The sequence below is a fragment of the Nyctereutes procyonoides genome, unplaced genomic scaffold (genome assembly GCF_905146905.1).
Source record: "Nyctereutes procyonoides isolate TBG_1078 unplaced genomic scaffold, NYPRO_anot_genome, whole genome shotgun sequence".
In the NCBI taxonomy this organism is placed as follows: domain Eukaryota; kingdom Metazoa; phylum Chordata; class Mammalia; order Carnivora; family Canidae; genus Nyctereutes; species Nyctereutes procyonoides.
The window spans coordinates 23,120,891-23,145,928 of record NW_026575052.1 but is presented as its reverse complement, the minus strand read 5'-3'; the positions used below and the strand labels follow the sequence as shown (position 1 = coordinate 23,145,928).

Genomic DNA, 25,038 nt, shown 5'->3' with positions numbered 1-25,038 from the left:
ACAAAATCTACATACTCACCTATAAATGAAAATAAAACAAACATGGCAAAGCATTAACAATTTTATTCAAGTGAAATGCATTTATTTACTATTCTTTCATTTATTTACTTCACTTACTTTTCTGGATACTGAATACTTCTTTCTTTTTTGATACTGAATATTTTTCATTAAAAAAAAAAAAAGCAGAGAAAATAGCTTTCCTGACTTGCTGCCATACTAACAACTCACTGACTGGAGGAAATACATGTTTTCTCAGGACAATTTCACTTTAAAGTCTGGAATCCCAAGAACATAGTTTTGTTTTTAGGAAAATTTTAAAACTGTATGGTCATCCATAAACTCTTAAAAGTATTTCATAAATTGACAATATTTGAATTGATACAGAGCCCAACGTTTAGATAATGATTTCCACAGAGAGAAAATAATTCTCCTGGTCATAAACAAGCTATCCACATCCCTCACTAATTTACCAGCTCTCACCAACTAACAGAACAAATCTATGCCACTTGAAGAAAACACCTGAAGAAAACTCTTGAAGAAAAACACTTCCCTTTAGATCAGGCAAGATGGGTCCTCTTCCTTGGGCTGCACAATTTAGAGGGTCTGGTTTCTTTGCTACACCCCTCCTAAGGGCCAAAAAGATATATTATCCCTCCTCTCCTCCAAAACATGCTCCAGGAATGCAGGAATTCTCTACCTAATACAGTCTCATACCTACCTGCGGAACCCATCTGGGTCTATTCCCTAGGTTTATTCTCTCAAGGAATTCTTTGTAGGGCAAGGAATATATATTGCCAGTATGTGTTGCTTAGAACAAAGAGATGTGGCAAGGAGGTGGAGCTTGTAGTGGAGGCTGAGAAGTCCATGTGTGTGTTCACGAGGCCCTTTAAAGTGCAGGATAAAACCAGGGCTGGAAGGGAAGTAGAATGGTCCACTTCTGTTGTATTCTGGATGTGGAACCCCAGAGAGTTCAAGAATTCTAATTCAAACCAGTGCTTCTGTTTGTCAAGGAAGAAGGAAAGAACATATTTAACAGTTTGTTGGCTTTATTTACAACTTTTAAATATTCTGACATACAATAATAAGAGCTTCCATTTGTCCTTTCTTTGAGACCCACAAATATTAGGTGACAAGGCTACATACAAAAGAAATGGTTATATAAGAAAAAAACAATAAAAAGGAAATAGGATCAGGGAATCATTTTTAGACTATACCACTAGAAAGCTAAGTAAACTTTACATTTGGGCCTCAGTTTCTACAAATGTAAACTTTAAACAAATTGATTCATGATTAAAACTACTTCTAGTTCTCAAAAAAAAAAAGTCCTTAAAACAAGGAATTATTAAACAAGCTGACTTAATAATTTATAAAACCATTTTCAAATTCATTGTCATATTAACCAGGAATTCCAAAAATGTATATCCACATATTACAGATGAGAAAACTATAAGGAAGGTAATTTGCCTAAGATTCCTATGATAGTATGACAGGATCAGGACTTGAACCCAGTCCTCCAGACTCTAAATGCACTGCCTTTTCCACTTTATCAAAAAACTTCCACCTGAAAACCCTCTTCCAAAAGATTTGGTGTCTTATACTGAACTGAGAAACAAGTGACTAATGCTAAGAACAAAGATAAAATTTTATATCTCTTTCATAAATAGCTCATTTCAACTTTCAAGTATTATACCTCAATTCAGTAAGATACAACCACACGAATAACTTGAAGAAGAAATAACTAAAAGCACATGATATAAAGCAACAGAATCAACAATAGCATTGTTAGAAATAAAATCCAGCAACACTTTGGAAATCAGATTATCTAGGGGAAAAAATAGTACCAATTCATGTAGTACTATAGTTACCTAATGACTTAACCTGAAATTGTGTAAAATCATTTGTAATCAATATTAATGTAAATGATTAAAACAAGTAAAAATAGCAGATTATATGTTACAAAATCATAACTTCTTTATCTTTTCTCAATACCTACTTTTAGTGAACTTTGTTCAAGTTTTGGGTCTGTGATTTATGAACTATGCTACCTTGAGTCCAGTTTCCTCGTTTATAAATTAAGATGCCACTATTAACATCGTAAGATCATTGTGAAGATAAAATGTGGTGACATATAAAACGTACCCACTGAAATGCCTGGGAGAGGACAGGAGCTTACTAAGTAATTGCTGAATGAGTAAAAAATTTTTTTTCTTAAAAATTAGTTGAACTTATTAAATCAGTTAAGTATGCATTATTAGGAAATCTGAAATTTTATGTTTTGGATAGTCAATTATAAATCATTGCAATCTAGATTCCCTAGATAATCCTAGCTACAAGAAGCAGAAAAGACTGAAGGGTAAGTTACTCAAACAGACTTTTTGTAAGGCGAGGTAATAAAGTTATAAAATGGGCCCTTGTTGATTCATTTTTAATTCAATTTGCCAACATATAGTATAACACCCAGTGCACATATAATGTGTCCCTCCTTAATGCCTATCATCCCACCCACTACTCCCCTTCTGCAACCCGTTGTTTGTTTCCCAGAATTAGGAGTCTCTCCTGGTTTGTCTTCCTCTCTAATTTTTCACCCCTTCCCTTATGGTCCCTTTCACTATTTTTTATATTCCACATATGAGTGAAACCATATGATAACTATCTTTCTCTGACTTATTTCACTGAGCATAATACCCCGCATTGATGCATTCTTTAAAGTTATATCTTCTAAATTGGCCTCATGACTTGTGGAAGGCAGAAAAATGACCCTTAAAGATATCAGCCTCCTAATCCCCAAATATGTGAATATGTTGTTATAGTGCAAAAGGGAATTCAGATTGCAGATGAAACAGAGGAGATTATCCTAGATAGTCCAAGGACCCACCATGATCACAAGGGTCCTTATAAGTGGAAGACAGAGACAGAAGACAGTCATACAATGAGAGAACAGCTTGACCAGCCGTTGCTGGAAGGGGGCCATAAGCCACAGAAATGTGGGCAGCCTTCATACACTGGCAAAGGCAAGAAAATGGATTCTCTTGTACAGTTTCTAGGAAGGAATGCAGCCCTGCCAACACCTTGATTTTAGCCCGGTGAGATCCATTTTAGACCTCTGATTTCCAGGAATATAATAAATTAATGTTGCTTGAAGACACCAAATTTGTGATAATTTGTTACAGCAACAATAAGAAAGTGCTACATAACTACAGGTCACTTCCAGCTTTACTATTTCCTAACTCTAAGGCAACAGAGGACACTATGGGCTCCAGAATCCTACTGCTCTATTTGAAACCTTGCTTTGCCATTTACTAGCTGTATGTCCCTGTAACAAGCTATTTAACCATTCCATGCTTCTAGCTCCTATCTATAAAAAGAGTAAATGATAAGATCTACCTCACAGAATGGTTTCAATTAAATGAGAAAACATATGTAAAGCCCTGAATGTAAGTTTAACTGCTCAGTGTTTATTGGTTATTAGTATGTTTATTATTATTATTATTCACAATTATACAAGCCTTAAAAGGAAAGTCTGTGTACTTACCTTAATTTTCTAGGAATCTGTCTAATCACGGGTATACACAACAATTTGTCTACAAAGGTGTTTATTATATTATCCAAGAATAATAAACTAGTTAAATAAATTATGGTACTTCTTCTGCATTATAAATAATTACGAAGTCATTAAAATGGCAGTGTAAGTCTTCCAATTAAGGCCAAGATGGAGTAACAGGAACTGGATTTACCTTCATACTTGAAACAACTGAAAAACCAGGCAAAATATGTAACACAACAGTTTTTAGACCCAGGACATCAATTAACCCAAGACACTGATCCCCAAGAGAAGGAAAACAAATAAGCTAAGACTGCCTCCTATCCCGGCTTACTTCAAAGAGAGGGTTTCCGAGCTGCGGGACAGGGAAGGAGGAAGCCACATACAATTTTACAGCCTCCTTCAGTTGAGGAGATAGAGCTGGAAGTCCAGGAAAGCCAAGCCAGCCTGTTTGCAGGGGAAAGTTCTGGAGACGAGAGAGCTTCATGGGAACGACTCTGGAGAGCTTCAGAAGTCCCCTCTCAAAGGCTTTAGGTAAGTACTGATCAGTACTACTAGTTTGTGGAGAAACTACCCAAAGCCCAGAACAAACTACTTGAAAGCAGCTGACATCTCACTGGAACCAAGAATAGCTCATCTTCCCATCAGCCTGAGTGGAAAATCATGTATTTCACAAGGCATTGGACAGAGAACTCACAAGGCTATTGTGTCAGTAGTGAGGGAAAATTAACCCTAAAGATTGCTCTAGTCCAACATAACAAAGCCTAAAAAATAATCTTATACACATAAACCAGTTTCAAAGTAACCAGTATCCCAGAACAAAACTCAAGAGTATTTATAGAAATGTAAAAGTTTCCATCACTTAACAAGGTCAAATTCAAAATGTCTGGCATCCTTTCAAAAATTATCAGGCATGCAAAGCAGCAGAAAACACAAACCATACTGAGGAGAAAAATCAATCATCAAAAGTAGACTCAGAAATGACAACAATGATAGATGTAGTAGACAAGAATAGTAGCACAACTGTTATACTCCAAATATTCAGTAAGTTAGAGAAAAGATTGAGCATGTTAAGTAGAGGCGTGTAAGACATTATAATGAATGAAAACAAGATTTAAGAAATACATTGGATGGGGATTACACAACAGAAGAAAGGGTGGTGAATATATTCTAATAAAAACTATCCCAAAACAGAACAAAAAATCCAAAATGAAAGGCAGAGTTTTGGTTTAATCAGACATAGATTTTTTTTTTAATTCGTAAGCCACATCTTTGTGCATACACACGAAGGAAAATATAAGTGAAATAAATCGGTGAAGGTATTCCTAAAAACTGCTTCCAAATTCAGAGTCCTAATTCTTCATCACTTTTCCAGTTAGAGTCATCAATATCCAAGTTCTGCCACATAAAATTATCCTCCGTGCCATGAGAAGTGCTAGTGATGAGAAGTCCTAAAATAACCTGTAATATCATGAAAAGCCTCTGCTGAGTCTCCTGAACATGGTTCTGTAAATATATAGAGCTAATTTTCTTTGATTCTGGCTCTAGAAATATTGCCAGCACTTGGAACAATTGGTTTCTACCACTCTAAAAGAGTGCTCTCTGCTCCTGTCTCTGGGATTTCCTTCCATGCTGCTGACACTCTGACACTTTGAATGCACATACAGGTGACTCCAATCACTTCACAACTGCCGTCTCCCTAACAGAGATTATAAAATGCCATCAATTGAAAGATGTATCCCAGTTTCAGAGGTCATGAAAGATGTGAAAGATGTGAATCTTGCAGTAGTTGAAATAAAATGCTCTTAGTCCTAAAAAAAAAAAAAAAATTAAAAAAAGAGTAGCCCTCATAAAAATGGTACATAAATGTTCATAACACCTCTATTCACAACAATCCCAAACTAGAAACAATCATCTCCCAATAAGCAAATGAATAAACAAATTGCGGTATAGCCATATAATGGAATACTATCTAGCAATAAAAAGGAAAAAACTACTATACCTGCATCTACTGGATGAATCTCAAAGCAATTATGCTGAGTAAAAGAAACCAGATAAAAGAGAGAGCATGCTTTATTATTCCATGTGTATAACATTCTAGAAAATGCAAACTAATCTACAGTGACAGAAATGAGATCAGTGGTTATCTCTGGTGGGGCAAAGGGATGGAAAATGGAAGACAAGGGCAACAGGAAACGTTTTAGAGTGATGAGTATGTTCATTATTTTGATTGTGATGATGGTTTCACTGGTATATGTATGTCAAAATTTAGCAAACTGTACACTTTAAATATGTTCAGTTCATTATATGTCAGTTTGACAGCCGAAAATTTGATACAGAAAACAAATATATAAATAGATACAACATAAGACTAAAAACATATACTGTGGGTCAGTATCTCAACTTCAAAAAATAAAAGACTGAAAGTATAGATCTCTCAAATATAAAAATAGATTATCTCTAGTTTGTGTGATGGGGGGTGTCTTTTATTGCTTGTACTTTCTAAATTTTTTCTAAGTACTTTCAATGAACATGTTTTACTTTTGTAGCTGTCAAATGTCTCTATCTCTTCACATACTAGGCAGTCAGTAAATGCCAGAAATAATTTTCATTATCAGATCTGAACTATTACAAATTCCCAAAGAAGAAACACACTAAAATATCTTACAAAGCTATATAAACTAGTATTTTTGTATCCACCACCATTTTTTAGTATTTATATATCATGTCTAGGCAATTGACATTGACAATATATGATTTGGGAGGCTCATGCCTATTTATTATAAGGGTCTTATATCCCTTGTGAGTTACAAAAAAAAAAAAAAAGCAGAATGCCTCTACCATACTGTCTTGTATGTGTCAGGTATTAAAAATATACTTGTTGGATTCATCAATAAATGAATGTCTTATAGACAAAACTGCCTTAAAATTACAACTACCTCAGTGCTTAGCACGCAGCATGTTCTCAAAAGTTTGTATCCAACTTTTTAAGAAACTTAAATCCCTCTCTTCAATATATATTTAACTTAAATCAAATGCCAAGCAAGGATCATTTCTTATTTCACACACAGCACAGCACCATGCAAAAATCACAGAGGTTGACAAAGTACTTATGAAACTGAATAAAAGATTTCCGGAATTTGTTCATATGATCACAAGCTTCCAAAACACAAAACATGGCTAAGAAATTACACAACAGTACTCTGAGAGGTCATGGCATTACATAGGATAAACAAAGCAAATGAGTTCTTTAAAGAAATGGCTGATTCCAGGCCTGAGGGAAATTAAAAACATCTTGCACCAGAAAGAAGACAAGAAGACTGATGAGGACATGTTAAAACGGCATGGAGTTGGCCTGAAAGCATTCTCACTGGCCGAATATTCAAAAAGAATAAGCAGGGCAATGGCTTATAACATATTTAGTGTTTTCCTAAATCTAAGGGTCCAACCCTTGATAGAAAATTTCCACTTATTAATTACAAAGGGGAAAGGTACTTTTACTAAGTGATAATACTTAGCATCACCAATAATGGGACAAACTAACATCATGCCCCCAACGTAATTCAATAGAAAGAAGTACACAAAATCATCTATGCAGCATTCTTACCAAAAGGGAAAAAAAAGATTTATATTATGAAGAAACAATTAGACAAATACAGGGAATTGGCTTGGACTTTTAAAAAATGTCAGTTTTGTTCAGGAAAGAACAACAAAAAGGCCCAGAAAATCTGTATTAGGTTAAAGATTTAAGGAGACAGAAAAACTAAATGCACTGCCTGGCTCTTAATTGGATCCTGGATTTTGAAACAACAATACATCTCTAAAGAATATTATGGGATAATTTAAGAAATTTGAATTTGGACTGTGTAGTATTTATATAGGACTACATTGGATTAGCATGGTATTTACTATCTGTTAATTTCTTGATTGTGATAAAAGCCTTGCATTCTTATAGGAGAATATGTCTGTTCTGAGAAGAGCCATGTTAAAGTATTTGGGGGTAAAGTGTCATGATATGCCGTTACTGGTGATGCTAAATAATACCACTTTGTAAAAGTACCTTTTATTAAAAATAAAAATAAAACAAGAAAGCAAATTTGGTAAAAATGAACAATTAGTGAATCTATGTAAATGGGAATATGGATGTTCGTTGTATTATTCTTTTACTTTTCTGTAAGTTTAAATTACCTTTACAAAATAAAAAGTTAGAAAAAATAAATGATACTTTCAAAATAAATAGTTTGGAGAAATTCATAATATTGACATTTCTAATATCACTGAAGCTAATTTGGAGCTTCTTTTTTTCTTGTAAAATAACAAAAGTATAGGCCTACCCTTAGAAGTCTCCTTCTGTTTGTACTTTTAGTAACTTAGCATAGCACCTGATATACAAATAGCATGTGCTCAAGGAACATGTGTTGTTTCTGCTAAGCAATTTAGTAGTGGTCTGATTTTAGACAAGTTGTTTTCCCTCCCAACACTTCAAATACTTGATCTGCAAATTCTAGGTAATAATACTGATTTGTATACACCTCCCATTATTCCTAAAAGACTCAAATAATGTTTACAAAGACACTTTTTAAAATACCTTGAAAATTTTACTATCTCTTTCTCTAATCATGCTCTTAATGTTTAACCATATGAATTTTTAAAAAATTACGGGACACCTGGGTGGCTCAGTGGTTGAGTGTCTGCCTTTTGGCTCACAGAGTGATGCTGGGGGTCCCACTTCGGGCTCCCTGCAGGGAGTCTGCTTCTCCCTCTGCCTGTGTCTCCTCTGTGTCTCTGTGTCTCTCATGAATAAAAAAAAAAATACTTCTTACTTTCATTTGAGGTATTTAGGGAAAAAAGTACTAGGAAATTTATTATCTAGCAATATCATCTTCTAAGTATATCTGTCAATAACTAGTAATGTCTTTTTGACCAAAAAAATAGTGCTCAAAGTTGAATACATCACACAATTTTGTAAGGGTTAAGCAATAGTTTGTAATAAATATATTAGAAGCTCAAAAGAAAAAGGTCTGCTTTCTTAGATCTGCCATTTATAAAGCAATTGGACCTCAGACAGTTCTATATTATATGCACAAATATTATTATATGTATATGAAGAATCAAATAATTACAGATTGCTAAAACATCATGTAACAAGGAGTTAACCTAGAAACTACAACACCTTTAAACAGGGTAGGTCAAGGAAATTAATTTTTTATTTGTAAATCACTCATTCCAAGTCACTTAGCTAGAGGGCTAAGGGAAAGTGCTGGAAACCTGTTCATTGAAACTGAATCAGAAATTAAAAGAAAACAGCTCTGAAATTATAATATAGATCAATAGGAAAGTATGACTTAATTTTCAATGTGAGCTTTTCAAAGGCAAAGGGTCATATTGTTCATTTTTGCAACTTCACGGCCAGCATAATCTTATACACCTAGGAACATATAGTGAATTCTGAACAAATAAAAATAAAAAATGCAACACTTCCAAAACACAGATGTTATGTAAAACTTAGGATATACAATTTATACCTACATTTGGCAAATAACAATAAGGGTGCATTTTTTTAAGACTAAAGATATAGTTAAAAACTTATGGCACATTAAAAGCTACAGACACCAAACAAAGAAACAAAAAACCTCAAAACAACATATTTCTCAATTTGGAGACAACCACTTATAATTGTACTTTATAACACAATACAGTTAACGTAAGTGACCATACTGTGGTATCACTCTCATTTTTGATCCCTCTTAAAACATTGTATACTTTAAACTACAAAGGGAATCTGCTAACTAGTTAGTAAGTTATGACTTCTCTAATACTGTTTTTGCTTTTTCTTTTTTTTGTATTTTAGAATAGGGTAAAATCGTCTCCAACTCTAAAATCCTATGATTTCATGAAATGGTCAATGTAAACCTGTACTGCTTTCAAGTACAGAAATATATTCATATAGGAAAAAAAAACCTTGCTTTAAAGATTGTCCTTTCATAATTTGCAAAGTACTCCTTGCATAATAAATGTGCAACGTATTATTTGCATAGTCGAGCATAGCAAATTACCAGATTTTATTTAAATGAAACTGCAGTCCAAGTTTCCCAACTATGTGCTTACTCTTTTCATACATTACCCATGACGCATTGTGCTAAAATATTCCCTAAATTTAAAATAATCTCAGCCCAAATGCCCAAATGAAGAAATCTGATCACCCATACTGAAGTACTCCAAAACAACTGTGTATTCATGTTATCATAATAGGTATAAAGTCTGATGGCTCAGGAGCCCTAACACATTGTTCTCAATTTCAGACATTAGTAAGTAAATGACTGAGTAGTCCCTAAGGTAGCTGGGAATGAATCGCAGCAATAAAATTAAATACAACAAAATTTTGTTAGACCTACTTTGAAGTTTGGCTTGGATCTCATGCTCTTCACGTACTGCACTAATCCACAAATTTCTCACCAACTGCTGCTTCTTCCCCACCCCTGGAATTCACTTCCTGTTCACCTCTCACCCTTAACTATGCGTGGTAGAGGTCAACAGCCTTAAAGCTACTGTTAAAGGACTGGAGTTTCTGTTACTCTGATTCTTGGCAGGCTGAGGCAGAGCTCAACTCTTCTCCAATACATAGTACATAGCTCAATAATTAAGATTGTATTTTAGAACTAGCTAATATTATACAAATTTCCCCATTCAAATAGAATATTTTAATCCCAAGGACATGACAGAAATATCAAAACCAAAAACTAGTCCACTTTAACGGAGCGGGGGCAGGGGGGAAAACGAACTAAACGGGAAATTCCTGTACAGAATTTCTATTTTGTGTTTTTGGCTTAGACAACTAAGAATTCTGAAACTTCTTATAAGCAATACCACGCCAAATGCATAAAGATTTAAGTAAACTCTGATAGAGGGATGGTATAAGATTTTTAATTAGTTCAAAGAGACAATCTAAAAATTCTTTAGTTTTTTCTCTTCTTTTTGTCTAAAGCATAAGTGGAGTGACAAGTTTTTTAACTGTTCATATATCTGTTGCTTTTTTAACTTTGGAAAAGTTGCTGCTGGGAGGAAAAAAAAAAAGCCCAGCAATGAACTTGGGACCCTCTGAGTTCAAGGAGTATGAGCAACATACAGCGAATCTTTTTCTTTTTTTTTTTTTTACATAGATTTTCCTGTCTTTAAAGATTTTATTTATTTTGCTTTAGTTTTACATAGATTTTCCACTCTCTCTTTAAAATTATTTATTTATTTACTTACTTACTTACTTACAGGAGCACACCCGTGCATGACCGAGTTGGGGAGGGGCAGAGGGAGAGGGACTCTCAAGGAGATTCCATGCTGAATGCCAAGAAGGGCTTGATTCCACGACCCTGATATCATGACCTGAGCCAAAATCAAGAGTCCTATGCTTAACCAACTGAGCCGCCCAGGTACCCCTTCTCATTTTTTTTTTAAGATTTTATTTATTTATTCATGAGAGACACAGAGAGAGAGAGAGAGAGGCAGAGACACAGGCAGAGGGAGAAGCAGGCTCCATGCAGGGAGCCCGGTGTAAGACTTGATCCAAGGTCTCCAGGATCAGACCCGGGCCGAAGGCGGCGCTAAACCACTGAACCACCCGGGCTGCCCCCCTTCTCTTTTTTTAAAAGAACTCTGCTTATACACAGAATTAGCTATGTTTCTGCTTAAGATAATTTTTATATATCTAATATGTTCTGACATATTTTTATGTAAGTGTTGATTCTTAGGTGTAAGAATAACTATTACACATTTGAACATACCAAGACCTCCCTATAAAACTCTTATTTCTCCTGATATTTTCCTAATCAAGCATTCAACCCCTATCACCATCGCCCTCTGGGGGCCAGAGGGAGAGCCATATAAATTAAAGAATTTCATGCTTAATAGAATACATTTCAACTATCTGGAAAATTTACTTATCTATAATAAATTCCTGACATTGCTGGATAGCAGAGAACTTGTCATATTTCTTTACCTTTCTTTATTATTTGTAATCACCACTGAGGAGCTAACTAGGCAATAGGAATGATGTGTCTTGCAATGAAACCCAAAATTACAACCACGGAGTCTTAAGAGTTGAAAACAACCTACCAACTTAGTCCATTTTACACCCGTTACAGGAATTCTTTCTGTGACCCATCTGAGCCATTCTATTTACCTGCTTTCATTGGAAGGGATTTATTTCGAACTTCTTAATATCACATGATAATCTGCTTTTCTGTGACTTTCACTTAGTAGGCCTATTTCTGATCTCTGAAGTTCTTCAAACACTTGAAGATAATGATCAGGTTTACCTTTACGGCATTTGTTATCATCTTATATGCAATTTTATTTAAAAAAAAAGAGAGACAACACTTTTGGAAGCAATAGCTATTTTGATTTACTTCTCTTTGCTTTGGGATTGTTTTTCCCTCTGGTAATGGATAAACTATTTGCCAACATAACCAGAAAACATGAGATGCATGTTCTTTTCCACCTAAAGATTCTAAAGCAATTTTTTGCCTCACCAGTAGGGTAGACTTTTTGAAAGGGGTAGGAGTGAGTACAGAAGAATTGTTTAGTACACTATTACTATATATTACAACATATTTATTAACTTACTTTGAAGGAAAGTGAAAGTGGTTAAGACCATATATAATGGAATCAAACTTGTTTAAATCTAGTCTGGCCACTGGTTTATTTTCACTCTGGCTGTGTGACTTGGGATATATCACTTAACTCCTCTGTACCTCAGTTTCCTCCCATGGAAATTCAAGGAAATAACTATAACCAAATAAAAGGAATGTTGTGAGGGATCAAGGTGTTAATAATATGTTAAATATTTAGTATGGTGCTTGGCACAAAGTAAGCTTACTCTGTATTAGTCATTATAATTTTTTCTATTGTTGTGCATCTACATTAAATTGAATTATGGTAAAATATGCAGGAAAAATATAAAGATATTTTAATTAAACTTGATTCAGACTTTTCCACATCTCCATAATAACTTTATTTTTTACATGGTACTTTAGCAACCTTACAATGGTAAACTACTCATTCAAAATCATTTTCAGCAAAACAGGTAATGACATGAAAAATGTCTGCAACACATTAATTGGAAGGTTAAAAAAGCCATTTGCCAAAAAGCATGAACTATGATTCTGATTTTCTTAAAAATGCAAAAATATGTCACTGGAGGACAGGGATGAGACAGACAACAGATCTCACTGGAAACTCATACAGCAAAACATCAACAGTGGTATCACTGGTAGTGACATTACAACTTATTTTCCATTTGTTTGTTTTCTACATGGGCCAATTTTTTAATAACTATGTATTTTTTTTATCAGAAAATAATCTTTTTTTTAAAAAAAAAACTGTCTTACATAGGCTGTTCAAACCTTTCTCTTTCTTTAAAAGCCTATCAGTATTGTTAAGTTCCCCTATACTCAGGAAGAAAATGAAATAAAAATTCAAGGTACTAAAGAAAGTAATAAATTCATCAGAGTACAAAGCCCACAAGGAATTATGTGTAATTATGTATATCTTAAAGTTCTAGTTTCTGTTTTGATTGCTATTTTAGCTTTCCCACATATTTCTCTCTACCACTAAATTTTACATTAAATTTATAAACTTTGTGAGAGATCACATAATATTCTATGTTGTGTCTACTTCACTAATAAGACAAAAATGAAAGATTTTGTGCTACAAAATAGCAGAAAATGTTTGTCATAAGGTACCAATGAAAAGTTTACAGAATTATTTTCTCAAAATTCCTTTGCTCTAAAAATTACACATGAAAATAAGTCTAGTATTTTCTATACTATGTTTTGTGAGCACTTATACTTAGGAACATTTGCTAGTTTACCTTTTTTCTTTTCCCTTTTTTAGTGGTAAAATTCTAGAGTCAATTATAGAAGAAATGTTATCAGCAATATTCACTGTTTTAAATGACTGACACAGATTTAAGAGTACTTACATCAAGACATTTGAAATTATATCCATGACCACCCCACCTCAGCTGGGAAATAAGAAAAAGCAAGGCTTAGAAGTATGCTTTACATATCCAACATTCTCACTGAAGCTTTCTAGAATTCTGAATAGAGTGCCATCATGAATTTTCACACATTAGTTTAAAGAATATCTTGTTTTCACTATAAAAATTGTGTCTCATTTTTTGATTTTGATAAACCAAGATTTGTGCGCCCCTTTATTTTTTAATCTCTAAACGTCTATACATATTTAGCAATGCTAATTTAGTCTGAAATGAAATTACTTCAATTAAGACAGTTTAAAAAAAACCTAAAAGAAAAAAATCTATTTCTATAGAATCTAAGGACCATAATAATGTAGAAGAGCTCCTTATCAATACATTTTTGCTATGTAATAACCATAACCATTCAGAACATGCTAAAAATTAAACAAATAATTTGTAAGCTCTGCCAAAATTTGTGAAACATTACATACATTAAATCATTTGATTTTTCACATATTTACAACATGTGACCTATAATTCAGTACATATAAAATCTATATACAATTCATGAAACTCAATCATAGTAATCCTCTACCTTCTCTACCAAATCCATCTCTCTTCTTCACCCTCACAATCAACAACTCCTCAAATACCATTCTTGGCACTAAGAATAACAGGAAACCTAAAAACAGCTTCTTAATAAGTCAAAAAAGTATCCCAAACCAATTGTCCTTTACTTACTTTTGAACATCTAATATAAACAAGAAGTTAGCAATACAAAGCAAATGTTGAAACAAAAAGTTAAGTACATTTAAACAAAGCCTTATGAATTTATCAGTTGAGTAAGATGATTTATGAAAGGTTGCTTAGGATGGGTCTGAAAAAATTTCTCTCAGATAATACCACCTACATGCTAGCATTGGAACTACTTCAGTTATTTATAATTACCCTTTATTCATTCTAAATCTGTAGAACATGTTTAGGAAAACATGAATTAAAAAAAAAACTAAAATGATGAAAAGGCCCTAGAAAAGTAAAAAGTAAATAAATTTTGAGCTTCATACCTTCAAGTATATGCTAGACAAAATGACTAGTCCAATTAGTCAGAAATCTGCATATTACGTGGATAGTTGACCCCAGGTTCAAGCAGTAGAGGTTTTTCCCAGGGTCTTTCTAAAGAAGATGCTTGATCCTCTTCCAGTAGAGGGAGCAAAATCATAATATTCTACTCAGGCCACAAAAATAGGAGGGAGGATTTAAGAGTGCCCTTTAAGTATCTTAAGATCTATCTAGACATTTCAAAAAATGTACTGAAAATACCATTTGAAACAAATAAAATCAAGCTAAAGACAAAGATTTTTATCTTCTTCAAACATTTCAAGGCATTGAAATGAATAAATGGTCCCTAAATGTTTATTTTATTTTTTCCCTAAATGTTTAATTTCAAGTACTGTGATATATTACATTGTCCATCAGATCTCACAGGTAACCAAGGTTCTGAAGCATTGTAGGAATCCTTAATATAACAAGATTTCAGACAAATGGTAATATGTTACATTAAATACATTTTTATTATAGAAACAACACAGTAATGTGACAATAACTACAGAAAACAAAGGAAAGTATAATGGCAAGACCCTAAAACAACCTATCTCCTTTCAGTATTTTTTTCCATATGCATATTTTCATACTGCTATGAAAAAAAGTGTAACTATAAAAACATTAATTGCTTACTATATGCTAAGCACAGTTCTAAGTACTTTCACATATTATAACCCTTTTAATCCTTATCAAAACCTTATTAAGTAGATCCTGTTATGATTCCACATTTAAAAGATGAAGCAAACGAGACACAATGAAATTATCTAACTGGTTAAAAGTCACAGAGCTAATAAGTAACAGTAGCCAAGATTCTAAACCAGGTAGTTTGGTACCTGAGCCTGTACTCTTAAGTGCTTTACTGTGATCTTAATTTTGAATTATGCTTTTCCCCCATCACTAACATATTGTCAGTGTTAGTCTTCAAACATTTTTTTAAAAAAAGATTTTATTTATTCATAAGAGGCAGAGAGAGAGAGAGAGAGAGGCAGAGACACAGTCAGAGGGGGAGAAGCAGGCTCCATGCAGGGAGCCTGATGTAGGACTGGATCCTGGGTCTCCAGGATCACGCCCTGGGCCAAAGGTGGTGCTAAACCGATGAGAACCCGGGCTGCCCAGTCTTCAAACTTTTTAATGCCTGTTAATAGTCCACCTAATATGTTATGATAAAATTCGCTGCTTCCAGTTGTCCTGTATAGTGTAAGATAAATATCTCTGGGTTAATATTACTTTTGCTATGCTTGGGGTATTGTAATACAGTATTTTTACATTCAAATTTACTACCAAACTATATTTCAAAATATTTGAATCAAATAACAAAGCTATATAAATTCTCACTTCACCATAAATTTGCCAGCATTAAGCATTAATAATTTTTTCTAATACATAAAATCATGTTGCAAACTGAATTATTAGTTACATATTATTCTGAATGTTCTGTTTATTAACTCAATTTACCCTTCTGTGAATTCTAGCTCCCATGCTTTAACTAGTTATCAAGTAAAGTCCTAAAAGTTTGCTTATCAATTTATATGAGCTTTTTGTAGGAATATTAACATGAAGTCCATTATATTTGTGATAAAATGTTTTCAGTCTATTGTTGACCTTTTAATTGTGGTTAAGTTTTCATTTTTGATAATAAATCATTCTGTTAAAAGCAATTATAATTGAAAGTTACAAAAAAGGTCTTAAAACTTTATAATTTTCTACATATAGAAGTTAATGTATTGCTTTGAGCACATCAGTAAATCACGTTCAAATATAAAATTGTTAAAGCAATAGAAACCAATGTCAAAATATGCCTGAGTTTGGAGAAGTCCAAGATGTGTCTCACATAAAATTAACTCAATGAGTAAAAGCCCATCCTACCCCAAATCACCAAAATAAAAGAGCCACATACCTGTCGCTGTAAATAAAGGCGATTTCTGTCATGTAAATGCTGATGATTGGAAAGGGAGGAGTGCCAACTCCGAGCCTGACCATGCAGCTGAGTTTGAGCCATATCCGAAGGCCGAGTTACAAGATGTGAAGTCAACTGCCGTTCAAGGTCATGATCTAAAACATGACTTGAATGATCTTGTCCAAATGCTGCCTCATCAAATTGGGGAAGGAGACCCTCCTGAAGGAGGTCTTCTGGGTCAAGTCCTGTGAATGGCTCAGTTTGAGATTCCACTTGATGAAGTAAATTCTCTTCTAAAGATGAAAAGCCATTAGTTTCTATGTGATCATTGAAATGGCCCATTTGAGTTCCTGAGTCAACAGGATCTGGGAAGTTCATGTGCACAGGAGATAATTTTGAATTGCTATAATTACCCTGAGGATGTGATGAATGCAACATTTGGAAATTATTTGAATTCAACGATGTATTGGTATTTAGCAAATGCTGAGTGGATTCTTGCTTGATTCCTCTATGAGGTGAAAAGGAGTTACTTCCGGTAAAATCAGATAAAGTCTGATTTGTATGATTAGGTGCAAGCACTGCAGAGGCCTGCAGAAGATTGTTTGGTGAGACATGATTACTGGAAAAGGAATAATGTGAAGAAAACTGCTGTGAATTACTGACAGAACAAGAAGTCATATTTGGAGAAGGTCCATTAAAATTCCCTTCTTGATGGTTGCTACACTTGAGGAAGTGAACTGAAGGATTTGAAGTTTGGGAAAATTGCTGCATTGAAAGAGACTGTTGTGATGTAGATGCATTAGTGATTTGTGATGGGTGGTTAACACTGATTCTGTGTGGACCAGAAACATTAACATCCATAAAATTTTTAGACTGGCTGAGAGAATTCTGCCCTGGGTTAAGATTATTTCTGTTTTGTTGTGAGCGTAGTGAAGTGCACTGTGTTTGTTGTTCACTGGCCTGAAATAAGGCAAAGTCATGGTGTACCACAAAGCTTTTGTTTTGATGCATAGAGTGAGAATGTCCATGTTGGTGAAAAGGAGACCCATTTTGATTGGAAATGCTGGTAGCTGTCTGATGGCCCCACATTGGACTGCCATCTGCTACATCTGGAAACAAACCATTGGGCTGGTTTTGGGGGTGAATCGGGGAACAATTAAACTGAGAGTGTGGAGATAACACATGTTCAGCTGGGCTACCAAAAGGCTGATTGACTTGGTGAAATTTCATTGAATCAAACTGATTTAACTGCTCATAATCAGTTATCTTCTGATGTGTTGGAGTACCCTGAACATGGTTCAGTGAATCTATGTGCAAAGGTTCAAATTCTGCACCCAAGTTCAATTCATCAACTAGTGAAACAGGTCCTGGCTGTACAAATGCATCATCTGACAAACCTTCTAAAGTCTCACCAAAAAGATTGGCATCATCAAAAAAGTCCATCATTGGATCTGTCATCTTGAAAAATCCAGTGACAATCTGCGCTGCTTACTCCAAATGAAGTATATTCGGCTTCTCTGTAGTGGATATTATTGGATCATTTCCAAAGGTCATCAACTAATCCGAAACAGGTCAATGTTCATTATTGCTCTAGATAATGACATGTCATGAAGTGTCAGAATCCTAGGAAAATAAGAAAAACAATTAAAGTTTAATGATGAGCATTTATTAAAGTTCTCCAAAGTTTATATATGATTTTAAAAATATACAATCTCAGTGTACAGTATTTTTTGGTAGAATGATTAAAAAATTGCAAAAAGCTCATTGATATTCCCTACAAGGAAAAAAATTCTGGTGCATGGGACATGACTGTATGCATTTAAAAGTAATAAGGTTTATTACTTCACTTTGATGTAAATATATATATATACTTATACATATATATATTTAGACATACATACGTGTGTGTGTGTGTGTGTGTGTGTGTATATATATATATATATATATATATTCTTTTTTTAAAAAAGTAGGCTCTACACCTAGCACAGACCCCAATGCAAGGCTTGAACTCACAACCATGAGATCAAGACCTGAGTTGGAAAAAAAAAAAAAAAACAAACCTGAGCTGAGATCATGTGTCGGACACTCTACTGACTGAGCCACCCAGGCACCGCCAAAGCTCATGTATTTTGATGACAGAATGCAAACTTGAGAATGGTATGTCAGACTCTCACCTATACCATGAAATGACCATCACAGCCCAGCAGCTCTGGCATGTTTAGATAGCTGCTACCAGACCTTCTCAGATTAAGAAGTGTGTTGTGATATTTTGCTGTAGACCTCTTAAGCAGATAAATCTTATTTTTTATACAGTACATGTGGAAATACATCAAGAAGAACAATTGTATGGGGTGTCTGGGCAGCTCAGTCAGTTGGGTGTCCGATTTTTGGTTTCAACTCAAACCAAAAGAGTTTGGTCTCAATCTCGTGGTTGGGGGATAAAGCTGTGTTGGGCTCTGCGCTCAGTGTGGTGTCTGCTTTAGATTCTCTCTCCCTCCTCCTCCCATTCACTCTTTCTCAAATAAATAAATAAATATATATATATATATATATATATATATATATATAAATAATCAGAAGAAGAAGACCACGACGACATTATTATTATTATTGTATGAAGTCATATTAAACCGGGCCAAATGAGATGAGTTAGCCATCTGGTCAGGTGACAGACAATGCAGACAGGTGATATGTTGGGTATATTCCCACATATTGCTACCATGGTTGTGGTGCTCATCTCTATGGAAGATCAGCCTTCCTTTTTTTTTTTTTTTTTTTTTTTGGATCGGCCTTCCTAAAGCCAACTGATTTTGATATTTATGCAGCAAAAGCAAGGACCTTCCTGTTAATGGTTATATACATTACTCTGTCCCTAGTCTCTCCTCGGCCTCATTAAATCATTTGGAATATAAATATTGCTTATTTACTAAACAGAATAAATAAATGTATGGTGATAATCAAGCTGAGGCAAAAATAAACAGTAGTTTGAGCTAAGCAATGAATTAGTCTTATAGTGTTTAAAGAAAGAGATATATTTATGTGAATATATGTATACACACACATACATGCTATTTATGTGTGGAAAGGATCTAATAGGTTACTTGTTAATATGAAATGGTTGGCTCATTTTGTTCTAGGCCTGTATTATTACAAACATTTTTAACATAGGTAATTTATGGCTCTGTCCTATCATCTTGCATAGAGAATCACAAATGGAGGTTCCTGTTCCTCTACATATTATTTAAAAATTAGCAAAGGCCTAAGAAACTTTTTCAGAACTTCTTTTTTGAGAGGTCAGTATCAGGAAATAAAAATTTCCTTAACAAAATGCTGTGTTTTGTTTGTTTTTTTTTAAGATTTTATTTATTTATTCATGAGAAACACAGAGAGGCAGAGACCACTGAGCCACCCAGGCACCCAAATGCTCACTGTTTTAATGTAGAAATACTTTTGAAAAATTCTGAGAAAAACTACCAAAGTCCATATTAATTTTAACTGGAAACTGACTTATTATCAATTACATTAGTATGTACCTAGATCCTTTAACAAACATGATTTTAGAAGTAAAATACAAAAAGATTATTTTTCCAGATCTTATAATTGTGAGCAGAGCAGATGAAGGGCTATGTAGTCTGAATTGAACAAAGCCCTTAGCAAAACAGAAGGTAGGTTAAATCACTCCTCTGGAAAGTATCTTAATTTCTGCTTCAGATTCCAGACTAGGGAATATTTATGTACACCTAAGTTATTAATCAGGAAAGTAATATTTTATGTTTCTATATGGTTGTATGATTATCAAGAGGAACCCAAAAAAAGAAATATAATGAAAGTTACCAAGTCCAGTATGTCATCAAATATGAGGCACATTAGTTGATACAACATGAAAAAAAATATTGCCAGACTGGCATTATACCATTTCAAAGGTGTTTAGACTTAATCTTATTCCAAAGGATTTGGCAATTTCTTCCCCCTTGAGGTACTCTGCTTGATCCAAAAATACTTGATTGTTGCTCTGTAAGTAAATGTGAATTGCTGTCATTTCTTCCACAAAAATTTTTGCTTCACTAATATTAAATTTATGCTTTGTGACCCTGTTTCTGTGCCTCTGCATAATCAACAGCTTTTTGGTTAAATACTTGAAAAGTAGTGTATTTATTTAAAGATATTTTAGGGGCACCTGGGTGGCTCAGGTCGTTGAGTGCCCAACTCCTGATTTTGGCTCAGGGTGATCTCACAGTTGTGAGTTTGAGCTTGTGTTGGGTTCTTTGCTGGGTATGAAGCCTACTTAATTTAAAAAGAAAAAAGACATTTTAAATAACAAACGTGTAGTACTAATGTACACAGCCCATCCGAAGTGATGGTAATATAAATAACTATAGGGCAGCCCTGGTGGCGCAGTGGTTTGGCGCCACCTACAGCCTGGGGCATGACCCTGGAGACCCTGTCGGGCTCTCTGCATGGTGCCTGCTTCTCCCTCTGCCTGTGTCTCTGCCTCTCTCTCTCTGTGTGTATGTCTCTATGAATAAATAAATAAAGTCTTCAAAAATGTATAAATATAAATAACTATGACTACATGTGTGTACGCACAGACAACTTGCTCCATGATCCCCACGTGACAGATACTGAGACACATGCCAATTTCAGAGATTTTTTTAAGATTATTTATTTGGGAGAGAGTGAGAGCAAACAGAGAGAGAGAGAAAATCTCAAGCCGACTGCAGACTGCAGACCCTCACATAGGGCTCAATCTCGACCCGAAGATCACAACCTGAGATGACATCAAAAGCCAGACACTTAACTGACTGAGCCACTCAGGCACCCCACCAGTTTCAGAGATATTAAAAGTGGGAAAAAAGGGATCCCTGGGTGGCGCAGCGGTTTGGCGCCTGCCTTTGGCCCAGGGCGCGATCCTGGAGACCCGGGATCGAATCCCACGTCGGGCTCCTGGTGCATGGAGCCTGCTTCTCCCTCTGCCCGTGTCTCTGCCTCTCTCTCTCTCTCTCTCTCTCTCTCTCTCTCTCGACTATCATAAATAAATAAATAATAAATTTAAAAAAAAAAGTGGGAAAAAAATATACATCTTAGAATGATTAAAGTAATTTCTTGAATAATTAGAATGTATTAAATTAAGAGTTCAGAACCACAACTATAAAAATCTACTGCCTAACTGAATGTTGAAAGTAAATTATTGGAAAGATAAGACATTAATCCATATATTTCTATTTATTGTGATTAACAGTGAACTTAAACACAAATAGAAAACATTCTGAATTTATAAAGATTTGCTACATGCCTATGCACTTCTTTTATTCCTAAAAAACAGTTAAAGAATCGTTAGGAGATCGCCCTGGAAAGAAATATACGATGCATCAGAGCAGTAATAATAGTCTATAGAGGAAAGAAGTGGTATTGTCCTCGAATTTTTGTCCATGATGGCAAATGGTGCTCAAGTGGAGTGTTTTCTACATTTATGTAACCCGAGGCTTACCTAAAATATGAGAGAGGTAAAGAAATTTTAATTAAGAAAACAGTTTTGCGGGACGCCTGGGTGGCTTAGTGGTTGAGCACCTGCCTTCAGCCCAGGGCGCAATCCTGGAGTCCCAGGATCAAGTCCCACATCAGGCTCCCTGCATGGAGCCTGCTTCTCTCTCTGCCTGTGTCTCTGCCTCTCTCTCTCTCTCTCTCTGTGTCTCTCATGAATAAATACAATCTAAAAACAAACAACAAAAAAACAGTTTTGCTATTTTTTCACTCAATAAACAATTATTGATAAAGAACTTCCAGGCCCTTAGATGATGAGTTATAATTGATCTCTGAAAGAGAATTTAGACATGTAACTAGAACATAATCAGTACATGCTACTTGTGCTTTGCTAAAGTCAGTACAAAAAAGGAACACCTCATGGTTAAGAAAACGAATATAGACACCAATACTATGTTAAGAAGAGATACATTCCATTTGTGACAAGGTATTTGTAAGTAGTCAACTTAGTTATAAAAATAGAGACTAAAGGCAAACAATGAAAAAAATGCCCATAAAATCTCATGAAGCCTTGTTTTCTGATTTGAACAGTTTATTCTACAACTGACACAATGCTCCTTAAGTTCCACTTAAAGATCTATTGCTGTAATTCATTCTATAAAGGTACCATTTTCTAACTTTACGAAAATAGCACGTCAATCTAATTTTAACTTGCTATTTAATTAGGCAAATACTTATGGACTGTCCACTTCATCCCAAAGCAACTTTGTGGAAACTACAAAAGTTTCTGCCCTCAAGAAGTTAAGAATCTAAATGAAGGTAGGGAATAATGTACCAGAAAAGCACATTACATATTGAATAAAATACGATAATTATGGCTGAAGAGAGGTACAAGTTCATCTGTAAGATAACTTGTAAAGTTAAAAGAACATACTTGGCAAGTTACTTAGGAAAAGCTTCTTCTAACGGTTCACCTTTGAGGGAGTCTTCTAAAAGGATTAGAAGGGAAGGCCAAAGACTTCAGGAATAAGGTTGGAGCAGCAAGAGAGGAAGTTTTAGGGAACAGGACAACTGTTGCAGTGGGTATACAAAGGGAGAAAAGTAGAAAATAAAGGCAAAAATGTAAGCTGGAGCACTGCTGTAGGGACTTTATCAATTGAGCACAGTAAAATAATATCTGGGGGAAGAATTCTTCTAAGGCCGAGATGAGTATTTAGAATCAAAATAAAATTACTTCTTGATCTTCATTTCTACATTTATTGGATGCAGATGACATGAGGACTATACATCAATAGGACAGAATCCCTGCCTTCCCAAAGGTCCTAATCCAGAGGGGAAGAAAACACAAAAAATAGTGGCATATGCCTTAGCAGAGATGCATACACGGCACTATGTTATGGTAGCACAGATTAGATTGTAATTAATTATTTCTGGGAAAGATTAGTAAAGGCATAGAGATGCGGTAACATTTGAACTAGGCCTTCAGAGTAAAAATAAAATTACTGAGTATGTTCCCAAACAGGATATATATACATATATACATACACACACACCTTCTTCAGTGGTAAGTTGACATCCTGAATGTCTAGTAGTGGCTTTTTGTCTAAGACATCTCTATATTCTCCAAAGAAATCCCTCAATGTTTTTCTACTAAATGAATTAGTCTTCTCGGTTAAATTCCACACACTGAGTTACAGCATTGAGCTCTACCAAATTATTCAGTTTTCTATTAGTCATCTCTTCAGCATTTCTGTACAGTATTAAATTTGTGCTACATTAATTTTTACTTTATTATGAGCTACTCATAGCTATTTCAAATTTATACTTGGAGAAAATTCAGTTTCGGATTCAATTTCTATAGAAGGCCTCTTCTGACTCAACTGTGTCATAACCTGTGCATACTACAAATAACACTTCATTATAATAATATATTAGATTTTTTTCTCTCCACTGTATAGCCTTGGAAAAAAGGAACACCTTTGTCATCTTTGTATCCTTAGTATGTTGCCTAGCATAGCAGATGTACAATAAATTTTTGCTATATCAATGAATGACTGCTTAGGGATTAGAAAGAATATAATACTTAAATAAAAACAAAACAAAACAAAAAATAGACCTGAGTCCTGGCTCTTCTGCCTCCTAGCTGTAGGACTTTGAGAAAAACCACATATTATTTGTTTTCATCTGTAAAAAAAAAAAAAACAAAACCAAAAAAATAACAACATAAACTATTAACTACAGTCCTGTCTGCCTCAAAGGGGAATTATAAAGTACTAAATAAAAGAAGCAGTAACTCCTATTAGGAGAAGAAATAGATCTTTTACAATCCCCTTACTGTCTTGCAGTATTCCTAAAACTGACAAGAGTAAGAACACTACAAGAAATGGCCAGAGGTAAGGAAGGACACAGCATTTCGGGAGCCACTCAATAGTATAGTGTGGCCAGAGCATACTACCAATCAGACAGAGATGTCCAGGCAAGCAGAGGTCAGATATTCAAGGCTTTGAATTAGCCAGGTTAGAAATCTGGACCTTATCGTAGAGGCAATAGGGAGCTATTGCACTGTTTAAAATTTCTTCTCTGGTGTAATACTTGACTAACATTTTTACTGTGGTAAAATTATTATCACTGGTGGCTATTAACATTTGAAGTTATTTTTAGATAGCAAATAGCAACTCTCAATGACAGTGACTAAAACACTTAAGTTGTACCCAGAAACGTTTTTAAAAGAATAAAATGATAATGATAGGAGATATCTATCATTTTAAAGAATATCTTTACTTGGCAAAACCAAAAGCTGGCAAATTTGAATTCACCATTTCTTTGTTTAAAAAAAGTCTATGAACTTCTAGAACAACACCTGTAAAGGTATCCAAACTATACTTGAATACCTGTTAAAAAGTTCTTTAAAAGTTCAATTTTCCAGGACGCCTGGAATCGAGTTCCACATTGGGCTCCCTGCGAGGAGCCTGCCTCTCCTTCTGTCTATGTCTCTTCCTCACTCTCTGTGTCTCTCATAAATAAATAAATAAATAAATAAATAAATAA

At 34.5% G+C, this 25,038-nt stretch overlaps 1 protein-coding gene across 12 annotated transcripts in view; it reads right to left on the bottom strand.

Annotated features, from left to right (window-relative positions):
* The window catches only part of CHD9 (chromodomain helicase DNA binding protein 9), a 221,508-nt gene that overhangs the window by 126,921 nt on the left and 69,549 nt on the right, over positions 1-25,038 (bottom strand). For 7 of the 12 annotated variants that reach the window (XM_055330958.1, XM_055330956.1, XM_055330963.1 and 4 more), the window contains exon 2: positions 16,510-18,132. In XM_055330958.1, coding sequence (XP_055186933.1) covers positions 16,510-17,967 — 1,458 coding nt within the window. In that variant the 5' untranslated portion in view covers positions 17,968-18,132. Of the gene's footprint in view, positions 1-9,936; positions 9,957-16,509; positions 18,133-24,106; positions 24,131-25,038 lie in introns of those variants that run through there. The other 5 variants (XM_055330968.1, XM_055330966.1, XM_055330965.1 and 2 more) reach the window with 4 other exon arrangements.